This window comes from Gekko japonicus, unplaced genomic scaffold (genome assembly GCF_001447785.1).
Source record: "Gekko japonicus isolate JY-2015 unplaced genomic scaffold, Gekko_japonicus_V1.1 scaffold1967, whole genome shotgun sequence".
NCBI lineage: Eukaryota > Metazoa > Chordata > Lepidosauria > Squamata > Gekkonidae > Gekko > Gekko japonicus.
The window spans coordinates 254140-274204 of NW_015175421.1; the positions used below are offsets into that span (position 1 = coordinate 254140).

The 20065-nt window shown below is 47.7% G+C and overlaps 2 protein-coding genes across 4 annotated transcripts in view; one reads left to right on the forward strand and one right to left on the reverse strand.

The window, feature by feature from the left end:
• The window catches only part of CHMP2A (charged multivesicular body protein 2A), a 10880-nt gene extending 246 nt beyond the window's left edge, over positions 1–10634 (forward strand). Inside the window, exons 2-6 of one of the 3 annotated variants that reach the window (XM_015425797.1) lie at positions 2836–3024; positions 3114–3293; positions 6076–6206; positions 7808–7869; positions 10009–10130. In XM_015425797.1, coding sequence (XP_015281283.1) covers positions 2857–3024; positions 3114–3293; positions 6076–6206; positions 7808–7869; positions 10009–10130 — 663 coding nt within the window. In that variant the 5' untranslated portion in view covers positions 2836–2856. Of the gene's footprint in view, positions 1–2828; positions 3025–3113; positions 3294–6075; positions 6207–7807; positions 7870–10008 lie in introns of all 3 variants that reach the window. The other 2 variants (XM_015425795.1, XM_015425796.1) reach the window with 2 other exon arrangements.
• A 3134-nt stretch (positions 10635–13768) lies between these two features.
• LOC107122667 (natterin-3-like) overlaps positions 13769–20065 on the reverse strand; it is a 40038-nt gene continuing 33741 nt past the window's right edge. The window contains exons 5-6 of the mRNA XM_015425792.1: positions 15216–15321; positions 13769–13783 (exon numbers count right to left, since the gene is read on the reverse strand). Of these exons, the coding sequence (XP_015281278.1) occupies positions 13769–13783; positions 15216–15321 (121 nt within the window). The remainder of the gene's footprint in view (positions 13784–15215; positions 15322–20065) is intronic.

Consider the following 20065-nt stretch of genomic DNA (forward strand, 5'->3'; position numbering starts at 1 on the left):
CCCCCCGGTTGCTTGTCCTTTCCCCCCTTCAGATATAAAATTGTGTCTGACCAAATTTTAGGGCCGCATTGAGGGTGCTTCCCGTGCCATTGTATGCATACGACGACCCCGTGAGGCAGACTCGATTGTATGCGTGTGGCCGGCCGGCCGGCCCAAGGTCGGGTCATCTGGTTAGCTTAATGGCAAGCAGGTGTTTGAAGCTGGCTCTCCCTCGCCTGGTACTCCTGTGCTTGCGTCCCTTTCTCCCTTTCTGTGAACGGGTCTGGAAAAGGTTCTCATATGCTTGAGGGGCTGCCCTTGTAGGAAAAAAAGGAGAGCGGAGAGTACGTTTTGATAGCCTTGGCTCGTCTGCTTTTCTTAAGGGTGTTCAAAGTGCCAGCCACACCCTGTTTTCCATCCTTATCGTTATTACGATAATGGCTTCTTTAGAGTTATATCTTGCTTTTCGCATGTAAAAGGATTCATTCTTCATCCCCCCTATGAAGAGAGAATTCACTCTATAAGGAGTGGATCCTGTAACTAAGGAGAATTTCTTTATCTCTGGGTGGGCAACTACTGTTGGCATTTGCCCCACTGATGTTTACATGGGTGCATTGGTCATCAGCTTCTTATTGGTATAGTTGGGGATGTGCTTTTCCCATGCATGTTTATGCACTCTGTCTTCTCTGTATGCTGCTTACCCAGGGAGTAGGTTCCCTATTAGAAAATCCCCAACACAAACGTCAATGTTTCCCCTTTCAGTTCTTGTCCATCAATGGGAAGCCACCCTTGGCATGCATTGCCCCACCTCTTCATCTGCATACCCATGGCCTGAGTTCCATTTCCTGTTTTGTGTGTGAGCATGACTAAGATGGAATAGCGCACCTTGCTTTTATGATCTCCAGCATGGTGTCTTCTTTCCCGAAGCATATTTTTTTTCTAAGCAAAACACTAGTTGCTTCAGAAGAATCCCAAATGCATCACCTTTCTGCCCGCAGGAAGAACTCTTACAGAGCTATCTTCATCACAGGAGGATGCATGACTAGGAGCCTCCTAATATTTTATCCCTGTGCTCAGCCCCATGACAGCCGTTGGGTGGCTGATTGTTGAGACTTAGTGCTCTCAGTATTCCAGAGGTGCTCCTAAGCTCAACAAGTTTGGCAACCCCGAGATGAAAATAAAACCCAATATATTAAAATGTTGTCTCCTCAGTAACCCTGTTTATATGAAGAGTACTTTTTGATTAACCTTGGAGGTCAGGGGGTAGAGTTCACTTTATTATGCTTGTTGTAGTGGTTAGGAGCACAGACCCTAATCTGGGAGAACTGGGATTAATTCCCCACTCCTCCACATGCAGCTGCTGGTGTGGCCTTGGGTCAGTCATGGCGCTCTCAGAGCTGTTCTGTCACAAGCAGTTCTTGAAAAAGCTCTCTCAGCCCCACTTACCTCACAGGGTGTCTGTTGTGGGAAGGGTAAGGGAAAGGAGATTGTAAACCACTCTGAGACTCCTTCAGGTAGTGAAGGGCGGGGTATAAATCCAATCTGTTCTTCTCTTCGTGGTATGTGAGCTGCATTAAAGGACTTCTGGCTTCATGGTGATCACTTTGATATTACTAGGTGATTTAAAGATGCAAATATAGGTAATGATAGAAAGGGGGTCTTTGCTCTAAAACAAGAAATGTCCCTCCATGTGCTGTTGGTGGGTGTGTTGGTGTTGCTAAATATTTGCTCCCCACCGCTCTGTGTTCCCCCTGCCCCCGATATCTACTGGACCCATCTCTTTGCAGGCATTGTGGTGCCACATGATTTGTGGCTTCGTCCTGTCCCTGGCTGATGCTAGTGGCCCATAATCTATCGCGGAGATGCTCTCTGTTCACAGACATGCCTCTACTCTATCCCAAAGGTTGAGGGTGGTTTGCGAACGCATATTTTAAAACGTTCGTGCTTCTTTACTGATACTGATTGACCTGCTGTAACCTTGGAGAATTTCCATTTCTTCTCCCCCTGCTTTAAAAGGTGCACTTATTGTATTTGTTTCCATTGCTTTGCTCAGTTCATAAAGGTTGTTCATGGTGTTCAGGGTAGCAATTGAAGGAGGTGAGAGTGGGAGAGGTAATAAGTTAGGAGTTGGATCCACCCAACATTTCTCCTGGTGAGGAGAGTAAATGTTCCCTTTGACCACTCAAAAAGACAGCATTGGGGATCCCGGGATCCCCAGGGGAATTGGGTGAGCTAGGTTGGATGGATCCAAACCAGGATTTGCAGAATGTTTAGAGGGGAATTGGGTGAGCTAGGCTGGCTGGATCCAACCCAGGATTTGCAGAAAGTTTAGATGGGAATTGGGTGAGCTAAGCTGGCTGGATCCAACCCAGGATTTGCAGAAAGTTTAGATGGGAATTGGGTGAGCTAAGCTGGCTGGATCCAACCCAGGATTTGCAGAATGTTATGGTAATGAGGCTATTCGGCAGTGGCAGAATTGCGAGATGTTCATCTTAATGCTTATAATTGTTCAGTGGATAAGTAAGTGAGTCCCCACTGGATTAAGCTCTGCCACAAAGTGGCAGCAAAACCAAAAGGGATCTGTTTGCTGCCTCCAGAAAGACAGGTAGGCCAGTTGCTTCTGCATTTGGCTTGGCAAGGCTTGGATAGTGATTTCAGTTCCATCCCTCATTGTCTTTGCTCATCTCTGCACCCGGTCTGCTTGTGTCCATCACTAGGCTGTAGATTACAGCCACCCTGGTCATCCGCTGTTCTATGGATCAGAGCTCAGTTTAGTACTTTAACCCTTAAGGCGCTACCCCGTTACGGGGACAGGTGTAGATGTCTAAAGGCTCCGCTCTGTTGACTCAGTTGCAGGCCCACCCATTCTCTTCCACCATGGATCTACTCTTTGGACGGCGGAAGACCCCAGAAGAGATGCTCCGGCAAAATCAGAGGGCGCTGAACCGCGCCATGCGAGAGCTGGACCGCGAGCGACAGAAGCTGGAAACCCAGGAGAAAAAGATCATTGCCGACATAAAGAAGATGGCAAAGCAGGGACAGATGGTAAGAGAGAGGAAGGGCATATCCTGGTGCACGAAAACCACTGGAGGGTGTTTGCCTTTCCTCCTCTAAACCGGTTTATCTCCCTGCAGGATGCAGTAAAGATCATGGCCAAAGATCTGGTGCGGACGAGGCGTTATGTCAAGAAGTTCATCATGATGAGGGCCAACATCCAGGCGGTGTCCCTCAAAATACAGACCCTCAAGTCAAACAACTCCATGGCACAGGCCATGAAGGGCGTCACTAAAGCCATGGCCACCATGAACCGACAGGTGAGTGGGCTCAAAGTGTGTCGAGCAAAGGTAGGGAGTGCTGTAGGGTTAAGAGGAAGCCTTCCATCTGTTGGGGTTTAGTTCTGGATATTCCAGCTTCCCTTTCTTTGTAACAGGGTGTGCCAACTGCAGAGTTGGTTTTCTGACCACAGTTTTTGCACTTTACCCTTTTGAGCAGGAGTCAGCAGCCTTTTCTAATTAGAGAGCCGAAGTCCATCCAAATTCAGGACAAGAGATCAGCAAAGATCCAGTGTGATGAAGCCTATTTGTATAACAAAAAAAATTATACAGATTAGCACTACTGATGATTGACATATCAATCATCCCCTTTTGAGCAGGAGTCAGCAGCCTTTTCTAATTAGAGAGCTGAAGTCCATCCAAATTCAGGACAAGAGATCAGCAAAGATCCAGTGTGATGAAGCCTATTTGTATAACAAAAAAAATTATACAGATTAGCACTACTGATGATTGACATATCAATCATCCCCTTTTGAGCAGGAGTCAGCAGCCTTTTCTAATTAGAGAGCTGAAGTCCATCCAAATTCAGGACAAGAGATCAGCAAAGATCCAGTGTGATGAAGCCTATTTGTATAACAAAAAAAATTATACAGATTAGCACTACTGATGATTGACATATCAATCATCCCCTTTTGAGCAGGAGTCAGCAGCCTTTTCTAATTAGAGAGCCGAAGTCCATCCAAATTCAGGACAAGAGATCAGCAAAGATCCAGTGTGATGAAGCCTATTTGTATAACAAAAAAAATTATACAGATTAGCACTACTGATGATTGACATATCAATCATCCCCTTTTGAGCAGGAGTCAGCAGCCTTTTCTAATTAGAGAGCCGAAGTCCATCCAAATTCAGGACAAGAGATCAGCAAAGATCCAGTGTGATGAAGCCTATTTGTATAACAAAAAAAATATACAGATTAGCATTACTGATGATTGACATATCGATTGATAATCCATACCGTTCCCACAGCCTAAACACACTGGTTGTCGCAAGCAATGCTCCCTCTAAGCTGTGGAGTCCCCTGAGCAAAAATTCTCCTTTGTGAGCGACTGGCATTAAAGTTGTGAGTGAGCGATTTGGCTACTGCATAAATTAGTTTCCTCTGGAGCCATCCTTCCTGAGCGAAGGCAAAAACGTGTGAGCTAGAGGCTAAAAAATTGTGAGCTAGCTCACACTAACTCAGCTTAGAGGGAACACTGGTCGCAAGTTCCTTCTCAGGAAGTGGCGCCCACGATGTCTCACCATAAGTAATAAATATATAGGGGAGCACTGTGGCATAAATATGCATACAGTTCATGTTGGATGACTGGCAGCTGTTCCCTTCTGTGGTTCCCCTTTCTGTAAAGCATCTCTTAGCAACCCTTTAAGTCCCATTAAAATATTTTTCTGCCTTCACCTATTGGCTATTCTGGCCTCCCACCTTCCCCTCCAATATGTGTTAACTTTATCTTTTTTGTATCCACTGCTGATTCCATAAGGAGCCACAGTTGACTGTGGAGCTGTAGGTTGCCGACTCCCTGTCTTAGAGGGACCTTGATGAGAGGAAGCAAACAGGAGGGACATCGGAGCATAGGGAGGCCAGAGGGAAAACACTGCTTCAGAGAGCTCAGAGAGATTTGCATGGGGCAAATCCTCCATTCACTGTTTGTAGGGAAGCCCTGATTCCCCTTTACTCTTGACTGCCCCTTTTCCTTCTTTGCTGTCAATACCAAATATTGCTGCCTGGGCGACAGACTTTTTTTGTCTTTTTTTTGGGGGGGGGGGGGATTTTTGCATTTGTGTGTGTGCCCATGCCTGGAAGTCATGGTGACCTCTGGCAACTCCTACCGGGGGCATAGGGGACGTTCAGAGAAGGGTGGGATACAAATGTTTCAAGCAGGTACTAAAAGCCAGGTGCTGTCTGCCGAGGAGCCAAGGTGCTTGGGCTTCTGGATCCACTGTCAGCTATGCTGCCATGAGTGTGGTGTATGTTTCTAATTGCTGTGCATTCCTTCCCATGCACTTAATTGCATCTTAGCTGTAACGCATATCTCTCAAGGCCACTGGAGGAGTTGGTGTGTCTAGAATCCGTGAGAAGCTTCTTACCTTCCCAGCTTTTGCAGCTGTTAGTTATCTGCCAAATGCCCACGCGCAGGAGCCCATCTAATTGGGTACTACATGGGTGTGTGTGTGTGTGTGCATTCGAATGCCTTATATCCTATTATGTGCATAGGTAACCCGCCATTCCTAACAGTGTTCATGTTACTGTATCTATAGCTTTTCAATAAAAGTAAAACCTTCCTGGAAGCGTGTGCTTCATTGTTTTGCTGTGGATCCTGACATCCACCAGCAGAAACATTCTGGCCCCCTGGAGCTCCACGTCCTATATAGCCCACCGTGTCTTCAGTCCCTTGCTCCATTCAAAAACCGATTAACAGAATAGGGAGAGAAGAGTGTAAAGGAACATAGGCTTGGTTATGGGGAGGGCTAATCACCTCTGCTGTGGGAAGTCCTGGCCCTTCTCTGCATCATTGCTTTACTCACTTCACGTTTTCCTACAAGCATAGCAAAGCTGTGAAGTAGCCTTGTATGGAGTTGGATCATCGGTGCATCCAGTGCTGCAGTTGGCAGCCGCTCTCTTGAGCAGGAACGTTGCCCTTCCCAAACTTCCTGCAGTTTTGTTGGAACAAGAGAAGGGCAGGGGTCGAACCTGGGACCTGTGATCGTAGCCCCGGTCCCTTCTTAAACTCAGAGACAAACGACAGCCTGCCGCTTTGCTTTCTTTCAGCTGAAGCTACCCCAGATCCAGAAGATCATGATGGAGTTTGAGAAGCAGTCAGAAATCATGGACATGAAGGAGGAGATGATGAATGATGCCATTGATGACGCCATGGGGGATGAGGACGACGAGGAGGAAAGGTGAGCGGGGGTGGGGGTACAGCAAAGAAAACAGAGATCAGGCTCTGCCTGGATTGATTGCACATAGCAGTGGTGCTGGAATGATGCCATGTGCCTGAAAGACCTCTCGACGAGGAGGAAAGGTGAGCGGGGCGTGGGGGTACAGCAAAGAAAACGGAGATCAGGCGAGGTGTACTCTGCGGCTCTGCCTGGATTGATTGCACATAGCAGTGGTGCTGGAATGATGCCATGTGCCTGAGAGACCTCTTCCTTATTTTCAGGGAGACAGCGGTTTTTTTGCACCAATGGTCCTCTTCCCCTTCGGTGTAACTTGGACATGCCAGACTTAAGGGCCCAGGCAGATTTCAGTCTGTCCGTAAAGTGCCGATGCAACCATCATAGCCTCAGTTTGCCTTGGGCTCATGAAGAGAATGGAGAGTAGGGGTAACTCTAGAAGCTCCCTTCGTTTTCACTTTTCTAAACCAGCTTTCCTGGGCTGCTGTTAGACGTATCTTTTCTCCTTTAAAATGTCTTCTCCTTCAAAATACTAATAGCAGCACAGGAAAGCTAGTTTCAAATAGTGGATGTTGAGCGGTGAAATGTATTCTGCAGTCTGAATTTTATGGATGGAACGATATCTGCTTGAGCCCAAATATCTAAGACCCAGAAGAGATATGTGCATGTAGTGACTAGGAGGACTAGAGTTACTACTGCTGAAAAATGGTTTCCTTGACCTGTGGGCTTGCATGCCCCCCCTTTTAATAGTATCATAGTAGTTCATTAGTGCGATGCAAACTTACAAACCAAGAGGAGATCTCTTAAAAATTAAGGCACAGCTAACTTGTTGGGTGATCGACTTGCTTAGAGACATAAGCGCTTTGCTGGATCAGACCAAGGCCCACCAATTCCAGCGTTCTTTGCAAGAGTCCCAGTCATCACTGGGTGGTCCACTGGCAAGCACTAGGCAATTGTCCAGAAGTAGGCTCCAAGATACCTTCTGCCCATCCCTGTTCTAGAGGGGCTGGCAGGGTGAGCTAGTGGCTTTTCAGACAAGATGCTGCTTTCCTCCCCTATTTCTCTGGATATGCACACAAAGGAACTAGTGTGTGGGCTGGATCCTGCCAGCTTTTCTGCTAGAAACAGAAGGAGCAAGGGCTTTTTTTGGGGGGGGACCGCTGACAAGGCTGTGCCATGGGTTGTGGAATTTAAAAGCCATAAATCATGGGAATTGCCACAAGGAGGAGAATTGGACAAGAACAAGCAGAAAAGCTGGTAGGAACCAATCCTGTGTGCATTATATAAACATAGAACAGCATGCAGTGTCTTATATGTGAACTGGTGTGCGTGTAACACTGCCGACAATTTAGCTTGAATGATATATTTAATAGCATGGAGTAAGAGGACTGCAGTTACTGTTGGGAAGGGTGACCGGCTTTGGTAGGATTTCAGCTGCCTCATACCTCTTGGTTATGCGGACCTGGATGTCAGTTTATAAAGGAAGAATTGTATCGGTTCATCCTGAATTTCAGGAGACGTGGGGGGAGAAGAGGATATGTGCAGATGCACCGTTCTGGACTCTGAGGGAGCTGTTGGCCTCATATATGCGTCTCTTCTGTTTGCAGTGATGCTGTGGTCTCGCAGGTGCTGGACGAACTGGGTCTGACGTTGACGGATGAGCTGTCTAGTGAGTATCGGGGAGTGGTGGGGGAGGTTAGAGGTAGGCGGATTAGAATGGGAGGGCAAGAGGTTGTGCTTTGGGTGACCTACGAAGCTGCCTTATGGTCGGATCACTTGTCTGTTTAGCTGAGCATCGGCTTCTTTGCCTGGCGGCATCTCCACACTCACTCTGGCAGGGAAAAGGTTTCCCCTGCTTCAGTAACCTTTAACTGGGAGAAGCAGGGTTGCAACCTGAGATTTTCTGTTTGCCACTGATCCACGGCTGCCCATCTGAGGGCCAGGGCTCTGTGGCAGAGCATCTGCTTTGCATGCAGAAGGTCCCAGGTTCAGTCCCCCCACATCTCCAGTTGAAAGGGCCATGTAGCAGGTGATATGAAAGACTGCTGCCTGAGACCTTAGAAAGCCACGACTTGTCTGAGTAGGCAGTACTGACCTTAACAGACCAGTGGCCTGGCTCAGGATAAAACAGCTTTGTGTGCATGCAGGGCTGGTACCCGTCCCATTCAGCGTGGGCCAGATCGATTGGTGGGGTGGACTAGAAGTGGCCAGAGTGGAACTGATGGGGAGTGGCCAAACAAAATCATGCTTCTATAACTCCCAGGAAGTCTAGAACCAAGTTACAGTCCCGTGGCACCTTCAAGACCAACAATTTTATTCAGGGGATGAGCTGTCATGTGCACGCACACTTCCTCAGATACAGTGAAATGGAAGTCACGATTCCATACATATACGGTAGAGGTTGAACAGCAAATTAGCATACAACATAATGAAGTTGTTTTAACAGACGCAAAGAGGAATAACAAGCCAAGTTTATGAGGTCACGATTGTTTTACCACGTTCTTATATATGTGAATGCCAGGGCTGCTTCAGATCCATATGGTTGACTCATCGTCACTGCAAATGCCTCTGCAACGGAGAGTCCACATGGGGTGATTCTCAGGTTTTCCCTCCTCATTTCCCTCACGCTCGCCGGTCCCCCTTAGCTGCTGGACGATTTCTATTAAAACTCTGTAATGGCCTTTGACCGTATGCAATAAATGCCATTTGTACCTTTGTACCCATAAAAACTCTACAGTAGGCACAACACTGTAGTGCTAAGGCTGTAGCCTACAACCCCATAAAACAGCAACAGCAATAAAAAGCCCACCAGCAGTGGGGGGAGGAATGGCTGGCCCAAAGGAGTGAGGAAGGAAATGGGTACCGGCCGTGTGCTCCACGCTGTGGGAAACCCAAACTTGATCAGAGCACATTTTGTTAGTGATCTGAGCAAAGGAAGGTGTCACAGCCAGAGGGAGACAACATTGTGTGGCTGCCCCCAGAAACCCTGCTGAAGTTTGATTCAGGCGAGTAACCGTGTTGGTCTGAAGCAGCAGAACAAAGTTTAAGTCCAGTGGCACCTTTAAAACCAGCGAAGGTTAGTTCAAGGGTATAAGCTTTTGTGTGCACGCACGTTTCTTCAGATACCTGTTCTGCTGAAGTCTGAAAGCAGGGGTGGAGCACATGGTTCATGAGAAAGCGGCTCATCAGTGAGAGCTGGATGGATGGGGGAAAGCTAGCCACCTTTCTAGTGTGACACAGTGGTTACTGTGTTTAACATAGTAGCTTGACACCCTTTTTCAGTTTGAGTCCAGTAGCACCTATGAGACCAAAAAAAGGTTATATTCAAGGTATAATCTTTCGTGTGCAAGCTCACTTCCTCAGCACACAGCAGCTCATACCTTGAATAAAACTTTGTTGGTCTTCAAGGTGCCCCTGGACCCAAACTTTGTTCCGCTGCTTCAGATTAACACGGCTACCCCACCTGAATCTACCCTTTTCAGTTGTCCTTCTGAGGGGGCATCATCCAGTACAGAACCAAATAAGTTAAATTAGTAGGGCAAGCCCCCAGGAGGATCCTCCCCGCAGGGCAAGGTTTATTTAGGAAGAATTAGGGCCCAAATTATAGCACATAAGGAAACATTCTGCCTAGCCCTTGTACTGGCTGAAGGCTAACGGCTCTTTCAAGTACACACATGCCTCTGTTGCTCCATCTCTATGCAGGTCTCTGCTCTGCTCGACTATGGCTGATGGGGTTGGGGGAGGAGACTGAGGAACGAAGCGTCTCTGTCTCGTGCCGTACCTTAAACTCGATTCCCTTCCCTTGCAGACCTGCCTTCGACCGGCGGTTCTTTGAGTGTGGCCGGCGGCAAGAAGGCCGAGGCCTCGGCAGCTCTCGCCGATGCAGACGCCGACCTGGAGGAGCGGTTAAAGAACTTGCGGCGGGACTAGCGGGCACGGAGCTGGGCTCCCCCCCCTTCCCTCCTTCCCAAAGCTGTGGTGTTGCTCTTTTCCCCCCCCCCCCCCAATGTCACACCTGCTTCTGTGGCAGGTCATAGAGCCCCCACCGGCTTCTGGGATGGCCGCGAGCACCGACGAGGGAGGCAAAGGTGCCAGCCCCTCCGTCGTGCTTTTACGTCCCCTCTTCCTTTCTTTTCCAAAAGGATTTTTAATGCCACCCGACGAGGTTTCTTTCTTTTCTGTAGCTTGCTCAAAATGCCTCCGTTCCACGTGCCTGGGTGGTTTGGAGATTCTAATGCGCTCTCTTCTGAAGAGAGGGCGTGGGCGACGGAACCCATTATGACCCCCCCCATCTAGTTCCTGATGTTCTTTTTTGGGGGGTGGAGAAGGGGAGCTACAGGCAGCACCTTGGCTGTTACCTCCTGCCTCTGGGAAGGCGGCAAGAGGTTTTCCAGCACTTTTCCTTGGGCTAAAGCTTTATGTACACTACCCCCCTTCCCCCCCACCTTCGGGGAGATAGATGGGCCTCGCTGTTGCACCCGTTGGTCTCTCTTGTAATAAAGGTTGTAGATTTGTACTGAAAGTTCCTGGTCCCAGCTTCTTGTCTCTCCCCCACCCCCCAATCCCTTCCCCACCGTGATGGAATGACAGAGTTGGGTTGTGCCGTCTGCCGTCAGTCCCTGGCACTCCAGTTGCACCTCTGGGATTTGCCGTGCACACCATCGCACTGAGTGTGGAGTGCTGGTGTTTCTGGCAAGGTTACTGAACACACAAAGCTCCCATACACGGAGTCTGGTCATCGGTCCATCAAGGTCGGTCTTTCCCACTCTGACCGGCAGCCGCTCTGCAAGGTCTCAGGCAGAGGTTTTCCCCATCCCCGACTGCCTGGCCGTTTTAACCGGAGACGTCGAGGATTGAACCTGGGATCTTCTGCATGCCAAGCAGACGGTCTGCCACTTGAACACGGCCTCTCCTTATTGCTGCCACTCTGTTTGCTGGGCTTGCAGAACTTGGTAAGGAGCACATCTGGTGGTTGCCGCAGCAGTGCCAAGTTTGCAGCTAGCCACCCTTTGGCTCCGCAATGTTCAAAACAGGGATCCTTTGAGCCGAAAGTCAGTTTCTGCCTTAGCCAGGCAGAAAGGCTGTGTCTGAGGCTCATCTCCTGTCTGGGCCTTTTGCCTGTGGTAATCACTCTGCCTGCCTGGGTGTGACCTGGCAGTCTTTGGCAATGGGCAAAGGGTACAAAGACCCGAAGCAGCAGCAGTAATACTGCTCTGCAAGCCATGAGAATCAGGAAGGAGGCTAGGCGGATCTCAGAGGTCCTGGAAAGCTTTTTTGGAACAGCCCTGGGGCTGGACTGACACCAGGCCTTCCTTGCACATTCTGTCTGATTTTATTTATTTACTTCAATTTGTATCCCGCCCTCCCTGCCAAAGCAGGCTCAGGGCGGCTTCCATGAAAAGTTAAAATGCATTAAGACAAATTCATTAAACACAATATACATCATAAAACTCATAAGCATAACAGACCTGTGACAGACCTGCTGACACTGGGCTAGATCCCGTCAGTTTTAGTGCCAGTGAGAAAGGCAGGGAAGGGCCTTTGGCCGCCCCTAAAGGATGTGCTGGGTGAGTCTTGGGACCTGCGCAGACAAAAGCCATGTCTGTCGGGCACTAATGGTGGGTGAGATTGAGCCAAAAAGCTGGGTGGATCCAGTCGCATTCTAGTTTACGCTCACGCTTGAGAGCTGGCCTGGTGCAGTGGTCAGAGTGTTGAAGTGGGACGACTGGCTTTGAATCCCTGCTCTGCCATGGAAGCTCCCTTGGTGACTGGGGGCCTGTCACAGTCTCCCCCTAACCTACTTTGCAAGATGGTTGTTGAGAAGACGAGGTGGAGGAAGGGAGAGTGCCGTGATAAGCTGCCTTGGGTTCCAGTTTGGGGAAAAAACGGTATACATTTTTTAAAAATTGTCCTTTATCCATGTCTTTACAAGCCAAATGTTAGCATTCTTCTGTGGGGGCTTCCAGGCTGTGGGATGAGAGATACTCTACAGCTGAGTGTAAATTCAGCTTCAGAAATCTTTTGGCTGCTTATGAGCAAGGATCTTCCAGTGTCTTGAATGGGAAACGGAAGACTCTTCGACCTTCCTTTCATTCTGCTGCACAAGACCCTTTGCCAGGTATGCATCCTCGAGATAAAGTAGTCACTGGAGAAGTTTCCTCCCCTCATCTTTTTAGTGTGTGGGTGGGGTGGCGGCGGCACAAGATTAGATCAGTGTATAGGCTTTTTTGTACACAGTGTACGGTGTATGGAGCTGCAGTGGCTCAAGTGGTTAAGACGCTGAACTGAAGGCTGTGGAAGGTCAGTAGTTCAGCAGTTCGAGACCCGGGTGCCGCATGACGGAGTGAGCTCCCGTCTCTAGTTCCAGCTCCTGCCAACCTAGCAGTTCGAAAGCAAGAAATTGCAAGTAGATAAATAGGGACCACTTCGGTGGGAAGGTAACAGAGTTCCGTGCGCCTTGGTGTTTAGTCGTGCCGGCCACATGACCATGGAAACGTCTTCGGACAGCGCTGGCTCTTTGGCTTTGAAACAGAGATGAGCAACCCTAGAGTCAGATTCGACTGGCTTTCCAGCAAGGGAACCTTTACCTTTTACAGGCTTTTGCTTTCGAGAGTATGTGTCTACTAAAAGTCATCTTCGTGTTGGCTTTTGGAACCCCTTAAGGGCACAAGTTATCGTTTTTAGGGAGGGCTTCTCGGCTCACGACATGCAGAGTCTGTGCTTGCAGTAGTTATTGTCTACACTTGTTAGCATGCATGATCACATGGAATTAAAAACGATCCCTTCCAGAAAAGAGATTTCAGCACTGACAAACCTCAAAGAAGTTATGTTTGTAGCAGACCCAGGTGGGAAAGACTTGGGCTGCATCTGTACATCATTGGGTATTGTGCTATTGCAGTTGTTCACCTCTGGAGTTGTCCGTATGGGATCAGTTGCCGATGGCTGCCATGGCACACTGCTGCTGTGATATCCAGTGGTGTGAAGATGCCGCTGGGGACAGAGATTCCAGCTGAGCATGTCAGCAAAGTGACCTGTAGCTTTTAAGGCCAGTGTTCAGGTTTTTGAGATGTATGGCTGGTCACCTGTTGGGAAAAGGATGCCCCGTACTGTGGTGGTGAGTGCTGGGATTCTGAAAGTGATCAGGTGCTGCTGGGGGGAAATCAGCAGGACTGGAACATTAGCATGGAAATGCTGACAGCCAGTCAGTTTATTTAAGCCATGGTTATAAAGCACTTTGGGAACATTTTAAGGTGCTATAAAATGTTACAGAAGGGAAATTAGTACAACACAGATTGGGGGGGGGAGGAGGAAGGTTCCTGGGAGGAGGAAGGGTGAAAGCAGGGGGTGGGGGAGATGTTGGAGGGGTGGGGGGAGGGGAAAGGAGCAGCCACTCAGTAACTGACACAGGCCCAGCCTGAGTAAAACGCAAGGGCTTTATTGCACTGGGGAACCCTTGCACTGGGGCCCCCTGGGAGTGTTGCGTCCGGCTCCAGGGTACACCTCCATGTCCGCTGTCACTCTTCGAGGGCCGTCGGGTGGCTGTGGGAAGCTTTGGCAGGACAAGACCCTTAGCGGCTCAGCAGCTGGAAGAACAAGAAAGAAGTCATCTGAACCTTGGCAGGGGATGGAGACACAGCAGCATCTCCCTTAGGGTTGCCAACTCTGGGTTGGGAAATTCCCGGAGATTCGAGGATGGAGCCAGGGTAGGGTGGGGTTTGGGGGAGGAGAGAGACCTCAGGAGGGTACAAGGCCGTGGAATCCCCGCTCCAAAGCAGCCATTTTGTCAAGGATTACTGATCTCTAGTCTGGAGAACAGTTTGTAATTCAAGGATCTCTCCAGGCCCCACCTGGAGCTTGGCAACCCCAAACCCTGTTCTTGCTTAACGAGTTAGCCGCGTTGGCCCGTCGCAAAGCTGAAAAGCCAAAAGCCGTCTAGTGCCTTTTACTGAGACCAGGCAAAGTAACACACAACACATTACACAACTTTTGAGTTCTCCAGAACTCTTTGGTCAGGCTGGATGTTTTTGGGCTGATGAAAGTATTCTGGAGGACTGATGGGGAAGTCCTGCTATTGCCGCTGGAAGCTCTCTGGGTCTGGATTTGGTCATCTTGTTTGAAAGAGCACTCACTTGCCGGCCCTCGATTGTCTTTTGAATGGTGTAACCAGCAATTGTCTATCCTGGGGGGTCCCCAGCGTTTCTGACCCTGTGGGCACCTTTGGAGTTCTGTCACAGAGCGGTGAGCATAGCCAGAAAAGGGCCCCTGGAGGTAGAACCAGCCACAAAACGTCTGCCGCAGCTTGGCTTCAGTCACACTGTGAAGAACCCTGTGCTGGGGTGGCAGCTGCTGTCAAAGCAACCTTTTAAATAAGTCTGCACAGCCAATCAGAAGCCTTGCTGGAGAAAAGCCCCACCCACTTTCTAAAAACACTTTGCAGGTGCCAGGAAAGGCGTCAGCGGGCACCACAGGCATCACGCACCACAGGCATCACGCTGGGGATCCCTGGCCTCTACTGACACAACCATGAGCATTGTTATTCACAGGACTCTTTTTGTAGAAAAAGCCCAGCAGGAGCTCATTAGCATCCCACACCCAACAGCAAACCCATTAGCATATTAGGCCACACCCTGACAGCACCGCGTATTAGCACATTAGGCTGCACCCCCATGTTACCAGAAGTGTGGTCATCCAGTCACACCCACCTTTCCCTTCTTATTCTGTTTACCTTGTTTGTTGTCAAAACCCAGGGCCTTTTTTGTAGCAGGAACTCCTTTGCATGTTAGGCCACACACCCCTAATGTAGCCAATCCTAATGAGTTTCTGCTGTTGGGTGTGGCCTATTATGCTAATGAGTTCCTGCTGGGTGTGGCCAACTCAGGAGCCAGCCGGAACTCCATTCCTGTGCGTTCCTGCCCCAAAATAGCCCTGGTTATTCAATGCTGATGCCCTGCCAACCCAGCCATGCCCGTGATTCCGATCCTTGCCCTCCCTGAGTGCTCGTAGAGGTCGCCTTACCGTCGAGCTGTTTGCTACATCTTGGGGGCTGAGGCCCAGTGCCCGCAGACACGCGTGATATGCTTCCAGCAGTTCCTTGCAGGCCTCTTCCCCGTTCTCTTTAACGCTGCAGAAGCAAATGGAAACAGGGGCAGGGGATTACAAAGCCTTGCTTGGTCTGGGAGGTTTAGACCTGAGAGAAACACACGGATCCATTACATCTGCTTGGGATGGCCAAAATCTCTTGGACGAGGTACACAAGGTATGAAGCAAAGTGAAGGGGGAATGGGGTGGGTGAGAAATGTGCTAGGGCCAGTCCATGAATGGGCTTGAGCCAACCGGCTTTTCTGTCCTGGAAAAGCAAGGGTCACTGTTGACCATCCAGAATGACTCTGCTGAGGATAATGAGGGCTATAGTATGGAGGAGGATTGGGTATGAGTTGAGTGAAAAAGCTGGCTGGATCCAACTCTGAATCGTTACAAGAATGGGCACAGTAATAAGACCAATGAAAAAAGAAAAAAGAACTGTGTCAATATAGCGCTTGGTACTATATTCATAAATCATAATGTACAATAATAGAACATAAGTAATATATATAGTGAATGTAGACGGTGGTCTCCGGAATGGTGTGCTGTTTCGACAATGATCTTCTTCTGATCAAGGATGTTTACCTTATCAAATACAACAATACAAGTCTCATTTAAAATTATATATAACTGTGCAAATATATAATATGAATAAGAATAAAAATAGTATGAAACCTTACATAAACTGTCTTTCAACAATTCATTTCTCTTGGTGACGTATTGAAAATATACTGTTGATTCTAAAAAGTACAACAATAGCTGTTACAGAAGGGAAATTTTAATAACAATTACATCGCTCCACATACATAAATGTTAATATTTTAAATAATTGTAAAAAAAAAATTATAAAGCTATGCTTACAGCTATGTTCTTCAATGGGCTATAATTGCTGAATGCCTTAGCAGGTGGATTCTATGTAGGCATTATATCCTGCTGGTCTGTTTTTTCACACTGATCTTGTTACTACTCATACACAAGTACACAAATCACCAACTCCTATGACAATTATCCATACATATAGGTAAAATAAAATACACTAACCATTTATAAGTGTTCATAAGTAACATTTTTGCACACTGTTATATATAATTTAAGGAAGCCGGATGACAACTAGCCCGGGGTGCTGGTAGGCAGTCACCACCCTGTAGACAATGTGGCCCTAGTTAGGTTAATTGGTTGGTTAGAACCACTATGTAAACCGCCCAGAGACCCTTCGGGGTCAGGGCGGTATATAAACCGAAAGTATAAATAAATAAATAAACTGAGAAGAGTGATTGGTTCTAATGTGTGTGTGTGTGTGTGTAAAGTGCCATCAAGTCACAGCTGTATTATGGCAACCCCAGCAAGGGGCTTTCAAGGCCAGTGAGAAGCAGAGGTGGTTGGCCATGGCCTTCCTCTGCAGAGCCTTCCTTGGTGGTCCAAGTACTGACCCTGCTTAGCTTCCAAGATCTGATGAGATTGGGCTATACTGCACCATTCCACATCCCATTGGCTCTAATACAGGTACCGTTTTACTTTTCCTTGTGAACGAATGCATAAATTGAGCTAACATCAGTGAATGTGTTTTAAAAGAATGTGTTTTAACAAAAGGCTAAAAGATATGACGCCGGAAGATGAGCCCCTCAGGTCAGAAGGTGTCCAACATGCTACTGAGGAAGAGCAGAGGGCAAGTACGAGTAACCCCAGAAAGAGTGAAGCGGCTGGGCCAAAGCCGAAAGGACGCTCAGTTGTGGATGTGTCTGATGGTGAAAGGAAAGTCCGATGCTGCAAAGAACAATACTGCATAGGAACCTGGAATGTAAGATCTATGAATCAAGGTAAGCTTGACGTGGTCAAAAATGAGATGGCAAGACTGAACATCGATATCCTAGGAATCAGTGAACTAAAGTGGACAGGAATGGGCGAATTTAACTCAGAAGACCATTATATCTACTACTGTGGCCAGGAATCTCGTAGAAAAAATGGTGTGGCCTTTATAGTCAACAAGAGAGTGCAAAAGGCAGTACTGGGATACAATCTCAAAAATGACAGAATGATTTCGGTCCGATTCCAAGGCAAACCATTCAACATCACAGTAATCCAAGTCTATGCCCCAACCACTGATGCAGAAGAGGCTGAAGTGGACCGGTTCTATGAAGACCTACAACACCTCCTAGAACTAACACCAAAAAATGATGTCCTCATCATCATAGGGGACTGGAATGCTAAAGTAGGAAGTCAAAAGGTAACCGGAATAACAGACAAGTTTGGCCTTGGAAAGCAAAATGAAGCAGGGCAAAGGTTAACAGAGTTTTGTCAAGAGAACACACTGGTCATAGCGAACACCCTTTTCCAACAACCTAAGAGACGACTCTACACATGGACATCACCAGATGGGCAACACCGAAATCAGATTGACTATATAATTTGCAGTCAAAGATGGAGAAGCTCTATCCAGTCAGTAAAAACAAGACCTGGAGCTGACTGTGGTTCAGATCATGAGCTACTCATTGCAAAATTCAGACTTAAACTGAAGAAAATCGGGAAAACCATGAGGCCATTCAGGTTTGACCTAGATCACATCCCTGATGAATATACAGTAGAGGTGAAGAATAGATTCAAGGGTCTGGATTTGATAGATAGAGTGCCTGAAGAACTATGGACAGAGGTTCGTGACATCGTACAGGAGGCAGCAATCACCACCATACCAAAGAAAAAGAAATGCAAGAAAGCAAAATGGCTTTCTGATGAGGCTTTACAAATAGCAGAGGAAAGAAGGAAAGCGAAAGGCAAAGGCGAAAAGGAAAGATTTACCCAACTGAACGCAGATTTCCAGAGAACAGCAAGGAGAGATAAGGAGGCCTTCCTGAATGAACAGTGCAAAGTAATAGAAGAAAACAATAGAATGGGAAGGACTAGAGATCTCTTCAAGAAAATTGGAGAAATCAAGGGAGCGTTCCATGCAAAGCTGGCCATGATAAAGGACAAAAACGGTAGGGACCTAACAGAAGCAGAAGAGATTAGGAAAAGATGGCAAGAATACACAGAAGAACTATACAAGAAAGACCTCGATGTCCTTGACAACCACGACGGTATAATCACTGACCTCGAGCCAGACATCCTGGAATGTGAAGTTAAATGGGCCTTAGAAAGCATTACTAACAACAAAGCTAGTGGAGGTGATGGTATCCCAGCTGAGCTATTCAAAGTCTTAGAAGAGGATGCTGTTAAAGTTCTGCACTCCATTTGCCAGCAAATTTGGAAAACGCAACAGTGGCCACAGGATTGGAAAAGATCAGTATACATTCCAATCCCAAAGAAGGGCAATGCCAAGGAATGTTCAAACTATCGCACAATTGCACTCATATCACACGCTAGCAAGGTCATGCTCAAGATCCTACAAGCTAGGCTTCAACAGTACGTGGATAGAGAACTACCAGAAGTACAAGCTGGGTTAACTGAAGCTCAAATACTTTGGCCACCAAATGAGAAGGGAGCACTCACTGGAGGAGACCCTGATGCTGGGAAAGATTGAAGGTCAAAGAAGACGGGGACGGCAAAGGATGAGATGGTTAGACAGTGTCATCGACGCAACGAACATGAAATTGAGCCAACTTCAGAGGACAGCGGAAGACAGGAGGGCCTGGCGGGAGCTGGTCCATGGGGTCGCGAAGAGTCGGACTCGACTGTGCGACTGAACAACAACACAGAGAAAGAGTGCATATTCCACATCTAAAAGCTAATGTGTGTTAAGTCATCCTGAGCATTGCTTAAGAATGTCAAGTAATTGGGTTGGATCCTATACAATTTTCTGCTGGTGGAAAAGAGAGTGAAGGGTTTCTTTTCACTGTGAAAAGGGCTGTGCTGGGGATCATGGGATATGCATGGACAAAAGCCATGAGCCAGTTTTGTTTGTGAGGTTCTGTTAGTCAGCTATCATATGTGATATCTCATAAAAGGAAGACTGAAATTGTTACATTTTCCTGCATACAAAGACATCAGTGTTTGCATCAGAAAACATCGACTTCACACTGATATGGATCAGAAATATTGCTCCAAGAAATTCACAAGGAATTTTTTACTAGCAACCGCTGGGTAATACTACACTCTTTGGGAGGAAGGAATTACTACACTCTTTGTCTTCTGCTGATTTTCTGCCTACTTCACTTGTCTTCAGCACATGGGTAATGGAACTCTACCTACCTACTGGCTTGCAATCTTCCACAGAACTACCATTTCAAACTGGTTTTTGTTAAGTCCTGCTGCTAGCATGCATACATAGCAAATCACCTGCCTTCCTTTGCATACACTCTGAAAGGAAAATGAGAACACTTGCTGGTGGAGATGGGCTTGTTCCTCACTGCAGCATGCTTCCTGGTGCTTGGCTTGTATTTCCTAGCCCCGGTTGCCTTTAGGGTTGCCAGCCTGGCTCCTGTAAATAGCAGGAGTTTTGATGGGTGGAACCCTTGAAAGACCAGTGTCATGTGCACTGCAATGTCATTTCTGGCAAAAAGCTAAAAAGTGATGTTAGAGCCACCTATGACTCTCTAGGAATTCCTAGATAAGAATAGAGGTTTGGGGAATTCCTGGAGAGTTGTGTGGGTGTTGTGATGTCCCTTCAGGGTTTTTTTTGCCAGAAGTGACATTGCAATGAATGTGATGTTGTCCTTCACATTTTACTCCTGCTGCCCAGAGGAAAGCAGCAGGACAGCTGTACTGGAAGCAAGAAAACGCCTACCACCATCTGGAGGTTGGTAACTGAAGCTGCCTCCTGTTCTGGCCTTGATACAAGTGAAGGTGTAACT